The sequence below is a fragment of the Lissotriton vulgaris genome, chromosome 3_1, assembly GCF_964263255.1.
Source record: "Lissotriton vulgaris chromosome 3_1, aLisVul1.2, whole genome shotgun sequence".
In the NCBI taxonomy this organism is placed as follows: domain Eukaryota; kingdom Metazoa; phylum Chordata; class Amphibia; order Caudata; family Salamandridae; genus Lissotriton; species Lissotriton vulgaris.
Window position 1 is genome coordinate 1,511,710,429 of NC_141689.1, and position 14,823 is coordinate 1,511,725,251.

The following is a 14,823-nucleotide window of genomic DNA, read 5'->3' on the forward strand; positions in this document are numbered from 1 at the left end:
TCCATATCCAAACATATTCAACCATTTGCAAACCTATCCAGCATGTATCCTTCTATCCATCATTTCACTCATCCATCCATCCCTCCATCCACCCTTTCACTCATCCATTCAGATAACCATCCATCCACCCTTTCACCCTATCCATTGGTACACTCATCCATCCATTCTTGTACCCATCCATCCATTCACTCATCCATCCAGCCTTTTAGCCTTTCACCCATCCAGTCATCCTTTCACTTTCTCATCCATCCACTCAGTCACTCATCCTTCCACCCATTCACCTTTTGTCATCCATCCTCCCTTTCTCTCTCCATCAACCCTTTCACTAAGCCATCCTTCCTTCCACCCATCCATCTACTCATCCACGCATGAATCCACCCATTGACCCTATCAGACATCCATCCCTCCATGCTTTCACTCCTTCACTCATCTATCCATCCTTTTGTTCATCTACCCTCCCTTTCACTCACTCATCCATCCATCCAACCTTACATCCACCCTTTCACTCATTGGTCCATCCTTTCACCCTTTCACTTATCAATTCATCAATCCATCCATCATTGTACTTATCCATCCACCCATTCACTCGCCAATCATCCACCCTTTAACTCATCCCTCCATCATTTCAGTCATCCATCCACCCTTTTACCAATTCTTCTACCCTTCCACCCATACATCTATCTTTTTACATTTTGTATTATTCATCCTTCCACTTACTCACTCATCCATCCATCCTTTCTCTCATTATCCATCCATCCATTCACCCTCATTCATCCATTCACCTTTTCACTAATCTATCTAGCTATCCACCCATCCCTTCAATTACTCACACACCCACCTTTTCATTTTAATGATGAAATGAGCCTTTGTCTGCAGAGTTGCAGACAGAAGTGGCCCATCAAGAACGTCACCCTTGCTCTAGTTCCTAAAGCAAGGGTTGGGTCGGGGAAGGGTTCACTATGACCTTGCACATAGGCAATCTGAGTCATGTATGATGCACAGTGCCTGGCCATGAGGTGACTGCGACATGGTGTTGTTTCCAGGGCTTTAAGTGGGATGAAAAAACTGTGGGGTCTCTCCAAAGTGGATATTTGATGTAATTAAGGGTGCGGCTTTAAACACATAAGCTAACAATCTGTGCTTAGTATGGTGTACCGCCTGACTGGTATCTTGCGTCTTCTGTCATTGTATCCATATAACACAACAAGTAACGTTACACCTGCAACAAGCCAGAACTATTGGCTTTGTCATTGGTTGTTAGTTGCATAAAATAAAAAAGCAGCAATCATGTCTTCCTTTATTATTGAAAATGCACCAGTTCTAAAATGGCGAGACTGTCACTCTAATAGCCTCTGACCCCAGTGGAATTAAATAAACCTATCCTTTGGCACATGCAACCATGCACACAGTGCACCACAAAGCCCCCATCTCACCGTTTATTTTTCACACTAACCAATATAAAAAATTATTACACAAGAACCTGGACAAACAAAGCTTTACTAACACAATGCACCAGTCAAAATTCCACAACTGTATTGAAAGAATAGTGCGATCCTAAAGAAGTACAGTGCACCACAAATGGTATAAGGGTGCAAATGCTGGTAACAGAACTGGTCAATACATGGACTAACATTCCAAGGAGCTAGACTTTTTCCAGAACAACCGAAATACACCGTAAAAACCTCATCACTGCTTAACCTGGCTCCATTCTGTACATGTAAACATTCAAACCTGGATGGCTCAGAATATAATATTTTAGTAGGGTGGCATACTCAAAACTTCACAATGTACTATAAGTCCTCGGCATTCAGTGAAATGTTAAGAGAGAAGAGATAATCCATAATTCCCCTTGGATTCACAAAATATGGCAAAACTAATCTTCATTCAATAGTATAATGCTTTATTCGATAGACTCAATCTATTAACAAAAAAACAGGAATTAGCCTTGCCAACACGTTTTGTCCCTTACACAAACTTTATCATGGTAAAATCTATCGTCGAAGGGCCAAAACATATATCACATGGCAGTTCCTAGACGTGAACTATTAAAAAATCTTCATTCTTCCATTGAGTCTCTTCAGAATCTGTCGTTTTTCTAGGGGTGAGAACACGTGCATGAACCACTGGATTAGATGCGTTCACTGTAGAGGATTAAACCCCTGATGCCAATAATGATTACAAGTGTATTCAGCAACGTGTGTATTTAGAAAATTAAGGGGGCACTCTAATGGGCATCACCCAATCCAAACTCCTCCCACTCAAAATTGCTCTACACTCCACTTATCCCATTTTCAATTAAATGTATTAATGTCCCCACAAGCCTCCTTTAGTTACATTGTCTTCTGTCTAGAATAAATTTAAAACTGAGAACTCCTGCCTACAACACAATCCAAAATAACTCTCCGGTTTACCTCTCTAATCTGCTCAAACTCGCTGCCAGCCTGAGAGGCCTCCTGAGTGAAAACAAATCTCTTCTGGAAACGCCAAGAAACTACTCCCCCGCCGCCCCCACCCCTCAGGCAGTCTTCTGCTGACAGAAGTTGTAGGAGGCCGACCACCTCATGCTGTAACACCCCAGAGGGGCCCATTGTCATTCTGTATGCATCATTCAGCCCCATACAGAATGACAATGGAAGGGTGGGGCTGCTCCTGTGCTCCGAGGAGGAGTGCGAGGCGCCCCATCAGGGTGCTGAGGCTTCATGCAGGGAACAGTGCTGTTCCCTGCCATACCCAAAATTACGGACAAAAGGCGTCCGTAAAAGGGATCCTCACGGACAACGGACGTGAGGTCCCAATTACGGACGGTCCGTGAAATTTACGGACGGTTGGTCACCCTAGATGGGCTGCTGCAGAGGTCGGTGTATAATTTGTAAATCAGGCGAACATCCTGCCAAGGTTGCTAAAATCCGTGCCCCTTAAATAAGGTAAGAAACATGTATTTTATTTAAACTAAAAGAGAAGATGTATTTGTGGGGTGGGCTGTATAAGTGATCAGGAGTTTAATTTCTGCATCAACCGGAAGTGTCACAAACACTGAACGAGGTCCATGGTGTTATCCAAAAACCTGTCAGGTGACTCCTGTAAAATGTGCTCCTTTAGTACGACCTGCATTTTTAGACCGGAACACCGTGCAGCGTGTGACGTCACACTTTTGAATGGGGAGCGTAAACTGCGGGTGGAGTCTGTCTAAAAAGCCAAGATTGGATGTAAGTTCACACATCAGTCGCTGTTGAAGCTTAGGTTTTTAAAGTAATAATCCTAGTTATTCTTTTGGAATAAGTGCAGGGGCTCAACAGGTTTTTAGGAAGCCACTGAAACGGCCAAATTCCGCAACAGTAAGGTCCCCCGTCCGTATTCCATCCCTGGCTTTCTCCTCACTACCCGTTTCTGAATCTCAGTCTCGCAGGTTCTTTTTCATCCCTTCATTCTCTCTTTCTCACTGTTTCCTATCATTTTCAATGCTTGTTGGGACATGCTCCCTCGCTGCCGTCCATTCACAAAGGTTCCCTTAATGTATGCTTCCCTAGTGGGAGATGTACGAGTGGCAGTGGGAACAGCTCCAGACGTTTCTAGGGAGTACATCAAATAATGTTAGAATGTATGACAACATTAAAATCCATACAGGCCGCATGCTTCGCTTTACAGATCATCAAACCACCTTTGCTATGCATAACGAGCGCCGAGTTTGATGGGCACAAAAATACACTGGCTTCCAGATTCCTACTTCACTGTTTACCCAAAATGTTAAACCAGGGTGAATGCTTAGTTATATCGGCCCCACCTAACTCACCACAAGTCTTCCTACAGGAGTTTTAGCAAAGCAAGTTCCCCAAAGTGATGGATAGCAAGAGGAAAGGTGACATGACTGTTGTTCAGGTTCCTAGGACTGATTCAAGCCTTAACCAATCCAGGTCTGACGACGGAAGCCAGATTAGTACCTGATGGTACTTGCATCAGATTTCCTTCAATATCTATTTTAAATGCAACGTAGTTAAGCACACACTGCTGACATCTGATGTTAGTGAAGCTGATGACTTGGAATCGGAGCAGAGTCAACAAAGCCTCTCATCTTCCAGAGGTCCATAAACCGAGTACCATTAAATGGGTATCACTAGTTATTTAGGGCACTTGGAGAACGGACATATGTAGTGTTACAAGCTATATAGGAACAAGCTTCTGTTTATTATTGGCTTTAACCTGTAGTGTACCTACATGGACCAAAATTGAGAACTACTGTACCTTAAGCACACCTGATACCCAAGGACAAACATTACATTAATTATGTCCAGTAAAGAGATGTTTAATTTATGTAGCAAAAACTAATTTAAACTCGCAATAGAAGTCGAGTATCAAGGGAACTATAGGCCCTAGTGCAGACAGGTTAAACGTTCCAGCCTCTTCTGGTAGGGTAGTAGAAGACACGTCATTGCCACTGATGTTCAGTAGGCCCTTCTCACGCCTGGGCCTCACTGCACTGCACCTGCTGCACAATTAGTAGTGACGCACCGGAGATTCTCCTCGAACAACTAGTCAATTTTACCTTAAAATGTTTTAGAAGGAGACAGACATTCTTTGGGTTTTGATTGTAAAACCCACAGTCCACCTCGGAATAGTTTAAATCTAGGGCTAGGGGGCGGCTGCATGTGACGAAACCTGATGCACTCAGCAGGGGGTGAGGGGGTTGAACAACAGATCAAAAACAGTGTTTAACCGAAGTATAATAAAACTGTGCCCTCAACACATCACAGAAAACATGCAGGGGTCAATCCTAATGATAAAGCGAGCACCAGGAATCCTTTTCGACTCCTGAGGTCACAAAACTGGCATCTTGCCAAAATGTGCCCAAATTAAACAACCGGGGTAATAATCTGAATAATGCACCAGAAGAATTGTTGTTCTTTTTTAATTTGGGATTGTTCTGCGCTTCAAAATGGCTGAATTCAAACCACGAGTAGGGATCCCGTCATTCGTGGGTATGAAGGAGAGGAGATTGAAATCTCATATTTACAGACCTGTTCAGCTGCAACATTGGGCACTGACCTGGGTAGGCAGGCAGGGAATCTAGGAAGATGCAGAGTTCTAAAGACTAGATGAGATTCTGAGCGGGTCACTTGTCTATTTATTTTCACACAACACCAATATCAACTGGCATAAAAGTCTACTGTTATATGTCAAAAACATTTCACCTATAACTTCATTTTATTAAAATTCAACTCTCGATTGTGACACACGGTGCAAGGCTCCACTGGCTAAGCGTTGCGTACCTCAATACACAAGCATTTCCAATTACAAAGCAATTATCGCGGCTCTGCGTATTGGCTCTAAACATCGTCCGCTAAAGTGCGGGTGCCGTGATTGCTTTCTTTCCTTTTGAAGCAATTGCGGCACCCGCACTTTAGCTTAAGATGTTTAAAGCTAAAGCGCTGGTGCCATAAGCAAAGACAACATAAACAGAAAAAAAGACATGCGTTGTTCAGTGCAGCAAATAACAAAATAAAAGCGCAGTTGTTAGAGCTGAGGCTATATTAATACATTTCTAAAGAAACATTTGCAGTACAATACATCTCGCATTTACGAGAGTTTAGCATTAACAATGGCAATAGATCAAACTCTTGGAAATGCGAGACCTATTTCACTTCAAAGAAGCGCCCGCCATTGACCGGGGCTGCTTGAAAGTAAAAACGTGTATGGCGGGGGAAGCACGTCGTGCCCGCTGTAGGAGAAACCCATTAAAGTAAAGAGTGCTAACTGTCTAAATAAGGCATGCCATTCGCCTCCGAAGTAAAGGGGGCCGTCGCCATGGGAGATTACAAATGCAGACAAGGCGGTACCAAGGAGGGACTAACAACCCTAACAACAACTTGCAAACCAGTGTTTACGAAGGACAATGACACAAGCCAATGAAAAAATATGGGCAGGGAGTGGGCGGCGCTTCTCTTACATACTCCACTACAAGAAGTCTCGCAGAGCAGCGCATGCTGGCTGACTCGGGCTCGATCTAAAAAACAGTTGCCCATGTGTTTGTCATTCGAGTGCATTTAATCTTCTCTTTAGTACTAATTTTCGACTATGACTCGGGATTTGTTGTGCATTTTACCATTTCATCTCTCTGCTTTTACTTTCCTCTGCCTTCCAGGTACAACATTGAACCTCTTAAAGTTTCCCATTGTTAATCCTACGCCATTCAGGATGTTCAGGAGGATGGAGAGACTAAAGGCTGATGCACTGCAGCGTGAACAAGACTTGAGCGAAGACGAACGAAAACACCTCAAGCACCTTAAAAAGCAAGGCTATTTGATAGGTAAAGGTGCTCTGTATTCTGTGTCGTGCATCACTTACCACTGTAAGCAGCTCAGTTATCTATAGGTCTATGGAATGTGTAGGTCAGATTTTACGAAAACACGAATTCCCAAGAACTGGCTTCATAGAAAGGCAGGATTGTACTGCTTGGAGCAGAAGGAAGCGTGCATACACACATACACACGCCCCCTGCCCCCTTCCCCCTTCCTTTTCGTGAAAGAATATCTTTTGTTCTGCAATACAGTTTCCTGCCCCTTGCAGTATGGCGAGTGATCCGCTGTTCGCTCACTGTTGAAATAGAAGAAATACATACTATTTAGTATTTCCTACAGATACTTGTATGACATGACAAATGTCTTATCTGATTAGGAAAATATAATTGTGCCTCGTTTAGAATTTCTTGTTAGAAAAATTGAAAACATTCAGTTTTAAAACTGCCTTTTATCGTGGCAGTTGGTTTTAATGTCTTAGGCTGCTGAAAGCCAGTTTTGAAGGGCATGTAGCCATGGAACTCACAAAGAAAAGGCACTATTTGTGGAAATGTTTCCTTCAACCCGAAAAGCAATGGGCTGAAAAGTGCACCTTTGAATTGGCCTTGCAGTTCTAGTGGTCACTCAGGCCAAGGTATCTAGTGGCCATACAGTATGCAAAAGACTAGAATCGAAATTACTGCTAGGATACTGGAGGAATGGTGAAACAAGTTTGGGCAAAGTCAGTAGGCCTCTGCTCTAAAAGGCTAAACTATTGACTTTGCTTTTTTTCATTGCCTGTCACATGCAGACTGTTTATGACATGCCACATGCGCTTGGCAGGCAATCTTGTACTTTTTTTTCTATGAAAGCAAATCCATTCCAAGATAGACATCGAAGCACATGCATAAGGAAAGAGCGAGCGGAATACAAGGGTTGCACAGGGAGGAGGCACAGAAACAAGAAAGGGAGAGCGTTAGGGAACACGTAATCTCATGGGATGCTAAATATTTAACAAACAGTTTCCTAAATTTAACAGTGGGAGGATACATCTTTTCCAACTAGAAAACTGTGAGACCGAACTACACTGGGCGGGGCTAACACAAGAATAGCAAGTCAAGCCACTAAATCAAGAGCAGATATGTGAGGTAGACAACAAAGCCATACAGTGGTGAGCAAGGGGCCAACACAAAGTTCACTTAAGTTGTGTGTCGGCAACAATAGCTATAGCTGTCTGTATCAAGACCTAAAAAAGTAGATGGAGGATGTATGGAGAACTCTTTAAGATGAACAGAGCTGTAGAACAAGTGCTGTGAATGTTTGAAAGGGTCGTTTGGCAGAGAGGCAAGAGCAGGGCAGACTTGCCTGAAAAGGTGGGTTTTAGCAAACGCCTAAAGGGCAGAGAGACATAAGCATGCCTTTTGTCTGGGGAAGAGAGATCCTGCTTCTGGAGGCAACTGTTGAGAAACCTGGAGAAGAACGGAAAGTAAGAAACCTCCCTTACAAGTAATGATGGTAGCAAACGAAAAGGCTGGTTTACCACACTTGCCCGCCCCCTGCAGAGCTTTCACAAAGACTGCTGTCTTAATGGATCTCTCACAGTATTTTGCTAATGATGACATGGAAGCCTGCATGTTTTAATGTTTTCTACATCTTCTGAAGGCTGTTTAATTGCTTTTTTATTTAATTCGGTACATTAACAAAACACTTATCAATTACATTTTCATGAAACGATAAAGTTATCCGTCTACACTGAGGCAGTGATTTACAGTGCACAACAAAGCGCAAGATGCTCAGTACCCAATTTCCAGCAATGATAACATCACCAGTTAACAAAGTACACTGATTTTTGCAATCCACTGTAAAAGACTACACTATCTACCACTGGTGCACAACCACCCTGCCAAGCATCGGTTTTTGCATCGTAGACTGGCTAGGAAACTCTTACAGGAAGAACATCACAACCGTAGGTAAAAGCAGAGTTGGTGATTTATTTTATTTAGTTATTTATAAAGTTTTACATAGCGCAAACAAGATCCCAAGGGATATCAGAGCGCTTTACAAAGGAAGGGAGGAAGGACATAAACCCAGTATTGACCACAAGTAAGAATATACAAAAGGAATAAACACATAAAACATCTGAAACAATATATAATAGATATGTACTACATTTGAGGTATTTTGGGGCTTTATTTCACAAAATGGGGTAGCATGAAAACTCATATGAACCATAAGTTCACGCTATATAAAGCTTTATAAATAAATAAATCCTAATGATAACCCTCAAACCTCTCTGAAAATGATGTGGCAATTGGAATACAGCTAAACGTATTCAGTACATACCACAGAATTATATAATTCACTGGCTCTGACCATTGTTTTATATATAAACTATTCTTGAAAGGTAAACAAAACCTAAATATTTTGTGCTTTTTGGTATCGGCACCTTGAAGAGAACAACTTAAACATGCTTTCATACAGAATGTGTTTTTTTACCACACTTTTCCCCCTAAAATTCTATGTTCTTAAAACATAATTATTGCTCCTTCTTTTCCTGCAGTCAGCCTAACAGTGTAGTCCAAAATTTCACTTACTATTTTAAGTAAACATTTCTTTTTGGGGGAAAAAAAACATTAAAACGAACTACAGCAAAATAAACATGTAATATGAAAAATACATAATGAATAATGTGTATTAATACGTGCTTATGTTGCCATCTGCGGGTTCTGGTGACATTTACAAACCAATCAACCTTTTGTCTCATGGATTATGATGTGCGCGGAACCACCCAGTTGCAATATTGGACCATATAACATGGCTCCTCTTATGTCTTTCACACTATAACTCCTTCCATGTTAGGTGTACTCCTTGCTTAGTGGTACATGAGAAAAAGCCTGTTTTACACAGAGCAAAACTTGGATGACAGCACAAGTTATATGCATTGCATACTATAGTCGACTAATTTTGTATTGGTTTGCTTGTATTCACTGACTCAAAACTAACCATGAACCGTTTTTCCCCCGTTGAATTTCAATGTTCGTGATTCACTTCATATCCACTTGATGCTGAGCACGTCAGAAGACTTGGCTCTACACCCAACCCTTCGTCAGTCAACTTCCTGGGAGTGGCCAATCTCCACTGTGCACAGCAGATGTTAATAGCAGTCTGACATTTGGCTCGGCCTACTGCACCTACCCGTGCATCCTACTAGGGTCTTTACTCAACCATATCCTGTTTAACGATTTTTACGACAAAGTTGTCTTTTTCTCCTAATACAAAATTGCAGCTGCACAAACAAGTTCCCCAAGCCCCTTTATTTCCATGCCTCCAACCTCTTTGCAGTTAAATTTCTCTTATACTGCAAACATTACAATTTGGTGCAAGCTGGCAATTTTCAAAACAGTGGAAAAAAACATTTGAGCCCCTGCAACAGATAATCAAATGTGTTACTGAAATCGGGCATTTTAAGTGGTCAAAATATTCAAAAGTTTTAATCCTTCCAAGCCCACCCAATAACTCTTTTGAATGAGTACATCTTAAAAACTACAGAACAGATTTGCACCAAACCAATTTTAAAAAGCATGCTTTCCGAGTAAAGGTCTACTTTCATAGTATAAATGTGATCAGGGTGTTTTCCAGTAACTGTGAGCAAACTGTACTATGGGAGCACCCCAATCCCTTATCTTTTGATCCCTTGTATGGAATTGCACCTAATTTGATATTCCAGACCTGAGCTAACTATGCTAAACGAGTGCCAAATTTGGGACATGCCCCCGCCCCGAGCCTTGGAAGGCCCAGTGGACCCCGTTACCTGGCGCTGACATATAGGGGAGGAGGTGCCCCCCGGTCCCAGTTTAGAAAGGCCCTGGGGCCTGAACCCTTAATATAAAGATGTGGAGGGTGCGTGCCTTATCTCCCTGAGACTAACGGTCCCAGGACCCCATGCTTCGGGATTGCCAATGTCCCCAAAAATGAGAGAGGAGGGGATAGGTCACAAAAAACACTTTTTTTTACAATAATAATAATAATAATAATAATAAAAGTACATACCAAGTTTCTCTTTGGGCTATGCTGACAAAGAAATGTATGTACATTTGTGAGATATACAGTAAAAAGGAAATTGGCATTACCTTAAATCATGAATTGGCACATGTACTAATAAAATTAAATACTGTACTACCAGCAGTCTGACTACATTATGATAAATATGAAGTTGGACTCTTGGCCCTATAATATATTATATACATCACTTTCAACTGTATATGGCTATCAGTGATATTTAAGTATTGTAGTGTGTACATTGAAATTATTAGAACTATGACAATAGGGCACTCAGCCAACACAAAAAGGCAAAATCCAAGACCAAACATCTAGAGAAAATGTGACTGTATACAATTACACTACTGAAATATTTCACTTTTATTAAAAATGTATGTTTGAGATTAATACAATACCCAGAATGCTTCATAACAAGCTGTCGAAACCGCTGCTCTCACATTCAACGGGTGCAGCTACTCGCGGAGGCGATTCCACGGACCATTGAGAACTCCCAAAAGAAAAATACTGCGCACTTCTTTCAAGCTTTATTAAAAAACTACCATAAACTGACAAAGGCTTTTCGGCCTTTGTTAATATCAGTGTCTTCATTATCCACCATTATTTTTAACCCTTCAGAACATTTTACTTCTGCTAGAGAATGTATCCTCACAATCAACAACGGACCTCTGTATCAATTGCAACTTTGCAGAAAGTAAACAGGTCAGCCATTTTAAAGAAATGTTCATCTTCACATACTCTGTGTTCCATATTACATCCTTCTGCAAATAAAAACAGTAATGATAAATATGTATTTCCATTATTGTTATACCATTGACATACATTGCATAACACTATACCTTTTATTCTTAAATATTTCATTCCATTACGCCCCAAATGAGCTTGGATAAAGTGTCTAAGTGCTGATGTAAACTTTTCAAACGATCTTTGATCAAGCAACTTTGTGCACTATAACCACAATCATTTATTTTACTTCTCCCTATATGGACTCAAGTAAAGTGTCTAAGTGCCATTGTAAACGTGTTAATTGGTATTTCATAGTGACTTTATGCACAAACAGTCCCAAAGGAATTATTTCCTTGAATATACCCATCTTAATGCCGTCGTTCCCTGACCTTTAATCTCCTTTAATTAATTTCATTATGCCCCGTATGGGCATGGGTAAAGTGTCTAAGTGCCACTGTAAACTTATTGACTAATATTACATAAAGTGACTTCATGCACAGGCGATCCCAAAAGGAAGTGTTTCCTTCAATATATTAGTCTTAAAATAGTCGCTCCTTGACCTTAAAACTTCCCGATTCCTTCTATTGGGCCCTGAATGGGCTTGGGTAAAGTGTCCAAGTGTGAATGTAAACTTATCATATTATGGATACATAGATCAATTATGATGACCCCGTGCTGATTATAATTATATCTAGCACCCTTGATTCTACCCTGAATGGAATTCCATCAAATGCACTAACGCCTACATGTATAGTATTATCTTATCAATTCATGCTTTATGTAATTCATAAAATATTATATACTGAAAACACACCGTTTATGCTTGAGCGAAACAGAAATCAGAGAAACAGTTACGAAGGTAATTTACACGGACAGTGGTTGAAAAGCATGGAATTAAAGGTATACTTTGAGCTGCAAGGAAATATGAATTGCTGAGGGTCCATTCTTGTGATGCTGCTTTCATTCCTCCTAATAGTTTGACTTGCATCATGACGAGATCTGCAGCACTGCCCTAACTTGAAATGTTGACGGTGTCTTGTGTTGTTATTTTAGGAAGAGTTGGAAGAACTTTCAGATTTCAAAAGAAAGATACAGACGAGGACGTTGTAGAGTTTGATGCTGATGCACTTTCTTTCGGCATGGAAGAAGATGCTAAGCCAGTTTCCTTATCTAAGAAAACTGAAGAGAAGTTGGAGTTTACATCTGATGAGTTAAAACATGCTAACTGGTTCTATGACACCCCAGGAATCGTAAAAGAGAATTGTGTAAGGATTTTTTAATTGTTTGGACAATTTTAGAATTACTATAAGTAGGGATATGGAGCTAAAATGCGCCTAAAAATTGATGAATATTCTATTTCCTAAGCAGTTCTCTATAAACAGTGCTTACTTTAAAGAAGGGTATTGTGCAAGTGTATTCATTTTGGAGACCTGGTGAGCTTTTTTTCTCTACTAAGTGCTATTCCAAGAAGTCTCTGGGTGCGCTTAGAATTTGGGGTTAAAATCTTCTGGGTGCAGGAGAGGATCACAGTTGTCGTTGCGGTAAGTTGCAGGTATTCTCAAGGTTCCCAAATCATTTACCAAATTGAGTTGCTCATGTTACCTTTTTCCTGAAAAAGAAAACTGATAAGACAACAGATAGTGCAAAACAGGGGCGGCTCCTCCATTAGGGCGGAGGAGTGTTGCCTCACTACTTTCTCGCAGTGTGAGAAGCAGAAACAAAATGGTATTTTAAATGCCATTTTATGTTTCAGCTTCTTGAGCTGCGAGAAAGCAGAAGGCAGGGTAGGCCTAGTTGTGGGTGAGCAGTAGGGTATGCCCGGTTGGTGGGCGGGATGGCGGAGGTGTTTCTTGCCCCCCGAACCATTGGGACCCCCCCCACCCATGAGAACCCCTGCCCCCCCCCCCCTCCCCACACACACACACACACACACACACACACATGAGTCGTGCGAGCCGCGACTGGTGCACAAAACTGCTCAAAATGCACCCATATTTTCAGGCGGTGTTGAACAAATCTTTACTCTGCATGGAAAAAAGTCCGTATGAAAACAAAAGGATAAATGTTAAATGGTCATATGTACTCCAACAGATAGTCTGCACTGCGAACAGTACCCAGTAGTTCGTTTAGAGATGTGTAAATATCTATGGAAAGGCAAGACTTGTGCCTGAACCTCCCACCCCTCACCCAAAATGGTTCTTTTTGGGGGTTTTGGTTCGCGAGAATAGTGTTTAACTTTTGAATGCTGGTCAGAGTTATGTTTTTTTATTTCCCTGTCACCTATAAAGTGTTCATTGCATGCACTTTAGAATATTGTCATAAATGTGGTGCTTAAAGTTAATAGTTATATTTTCTGTTGCAAAAATGAATAGGACCTGGATAAGTCCATGGGCAAAGAGACGGGCAATTCATTCTAAAATTGCATTCGGAGCCCCCAGATTTTTGAACTTTTGCTGTGGATGACATTTCACTGGGGTAAAGGAAAAGTAGGAGTAACCATTCGAATAAAAGAACATCTTTTTCACCTCGATAATGTATTTGAATTCCTCGTTGCACCATTTCAATTATGTAGGGAGTTACTGCTGAAATTCGTAAAATAAATCAAAGATATTAACTTCTCATAGGAAAAAATGCTACATAAACAATTCCAAAATTCAAAGATCACACAGGAGCTATCTTTTTAGACCAGCTAGTGGCGATGAAGTAGAATACCATGCATGCAAGGAAACGTTAGCCAGTACGCCAGATATATTTATACTAGTTTTCCAGATTATATCCAAACTGACTACTACAGCGTAGTTTCCTAGTCGTGTATTCTGCAGCCTCATTTGATCCTTTGTAGCTGTGTGGTGTTCCAAGGCCCACATAAAGTGCCTGCATGTGCAGTGGAGTCATTTGCAGGCAGACCATGACCATTTTATTACTGACTTTCTATGGAGGTCATTCTTTTGCAACCCGTTAAGCTCTCTGTTTTGCACCTGTTTCTTATTTTTTGACTGTTTTCTCATGTCTCCTAATTATCTCGTTCGTCCCTTTAATGTAAAGCGCTCTGATACCGTCACTGGTCATGTTCGCGCTATAGAAAACATTATAAATAAATACATCCTAAGCCATCTTTCAATGGTGGACGTGTTGATGCACATCGCTGCTTTCCCATGATAACGTGAAGTGCCTCAATTCATGGTAATTAGTAGCTAAGTGACATGTTAAACACTTACGTGAGGCACACTTCTTGACGGTATACTGGGCAAATTTGACCCTGTTGTTTTCAACATCAAAGTTGTGAAAGACTTGCGTAGGGGCTGATTGATGTCAGTTGAAGGGGCATTGATCTACAGTAAGTTATTCACGAGGACTTGCATATTGTTTGGTAATCGTAGGGCTCCTGTGGTCTCTGATGAGACTACCTATCTGGTTATAACTCAGACAGCATTGATGTCCTCCATGATCATTGCTTATCCTTCCATTATTTCCGTCTCCACCCTGATTTGTGTTTAACTCTACTCTCTCTGGCTTTTACCTGTGGGATTGAACCTTGCACAACGTTCCAGAGCTACCTTCTGCTGTAGGGAGTGTAATAATTCTAGCATCAATATTTAACATGCCTGGTTGATCATCATCGCCCGAATCACCTTTAATGTGCAGTAGACTCAATGATAGTTAATCAGTGTTTATTTTCTTGCAAGGTTCATAAAACATATGTACTCTCTTTAGTCAACTTCTCTCTTCCACTGACATGGATTCTATAGGCGGCTCAATGACCCTCGGGCGG

The 14,823-nt window shown here is 41.2% G+C and overlaps 1 protein-coding gene across 1 annotated transcript in view; it reads left to right on the forward strand.

Moving 5' to 3' along the window:
* Positions 1 to 14,823, forward strand: part of NOA1 (nitric oxide associated 1) — a 73,589-nt gene that overhangs the window by 36,716 nt on the left and 22,050 nt on the right. The window contains exons 3-4 of the mRNA XM_086961977.1: positions 6,137 to 6,301; positions 12,105 to 12,316. Of these exons, the coding sequence (XP_086818103.1) occupies positions 6,137 to 6,301; positions 12,105 to 12,316 (377 nt within the window). The remainder of the gene's footprint in view (positions 1 to 6,136; positions 6,302 to 12,104; positions 12,317 to 14,823) is intronic.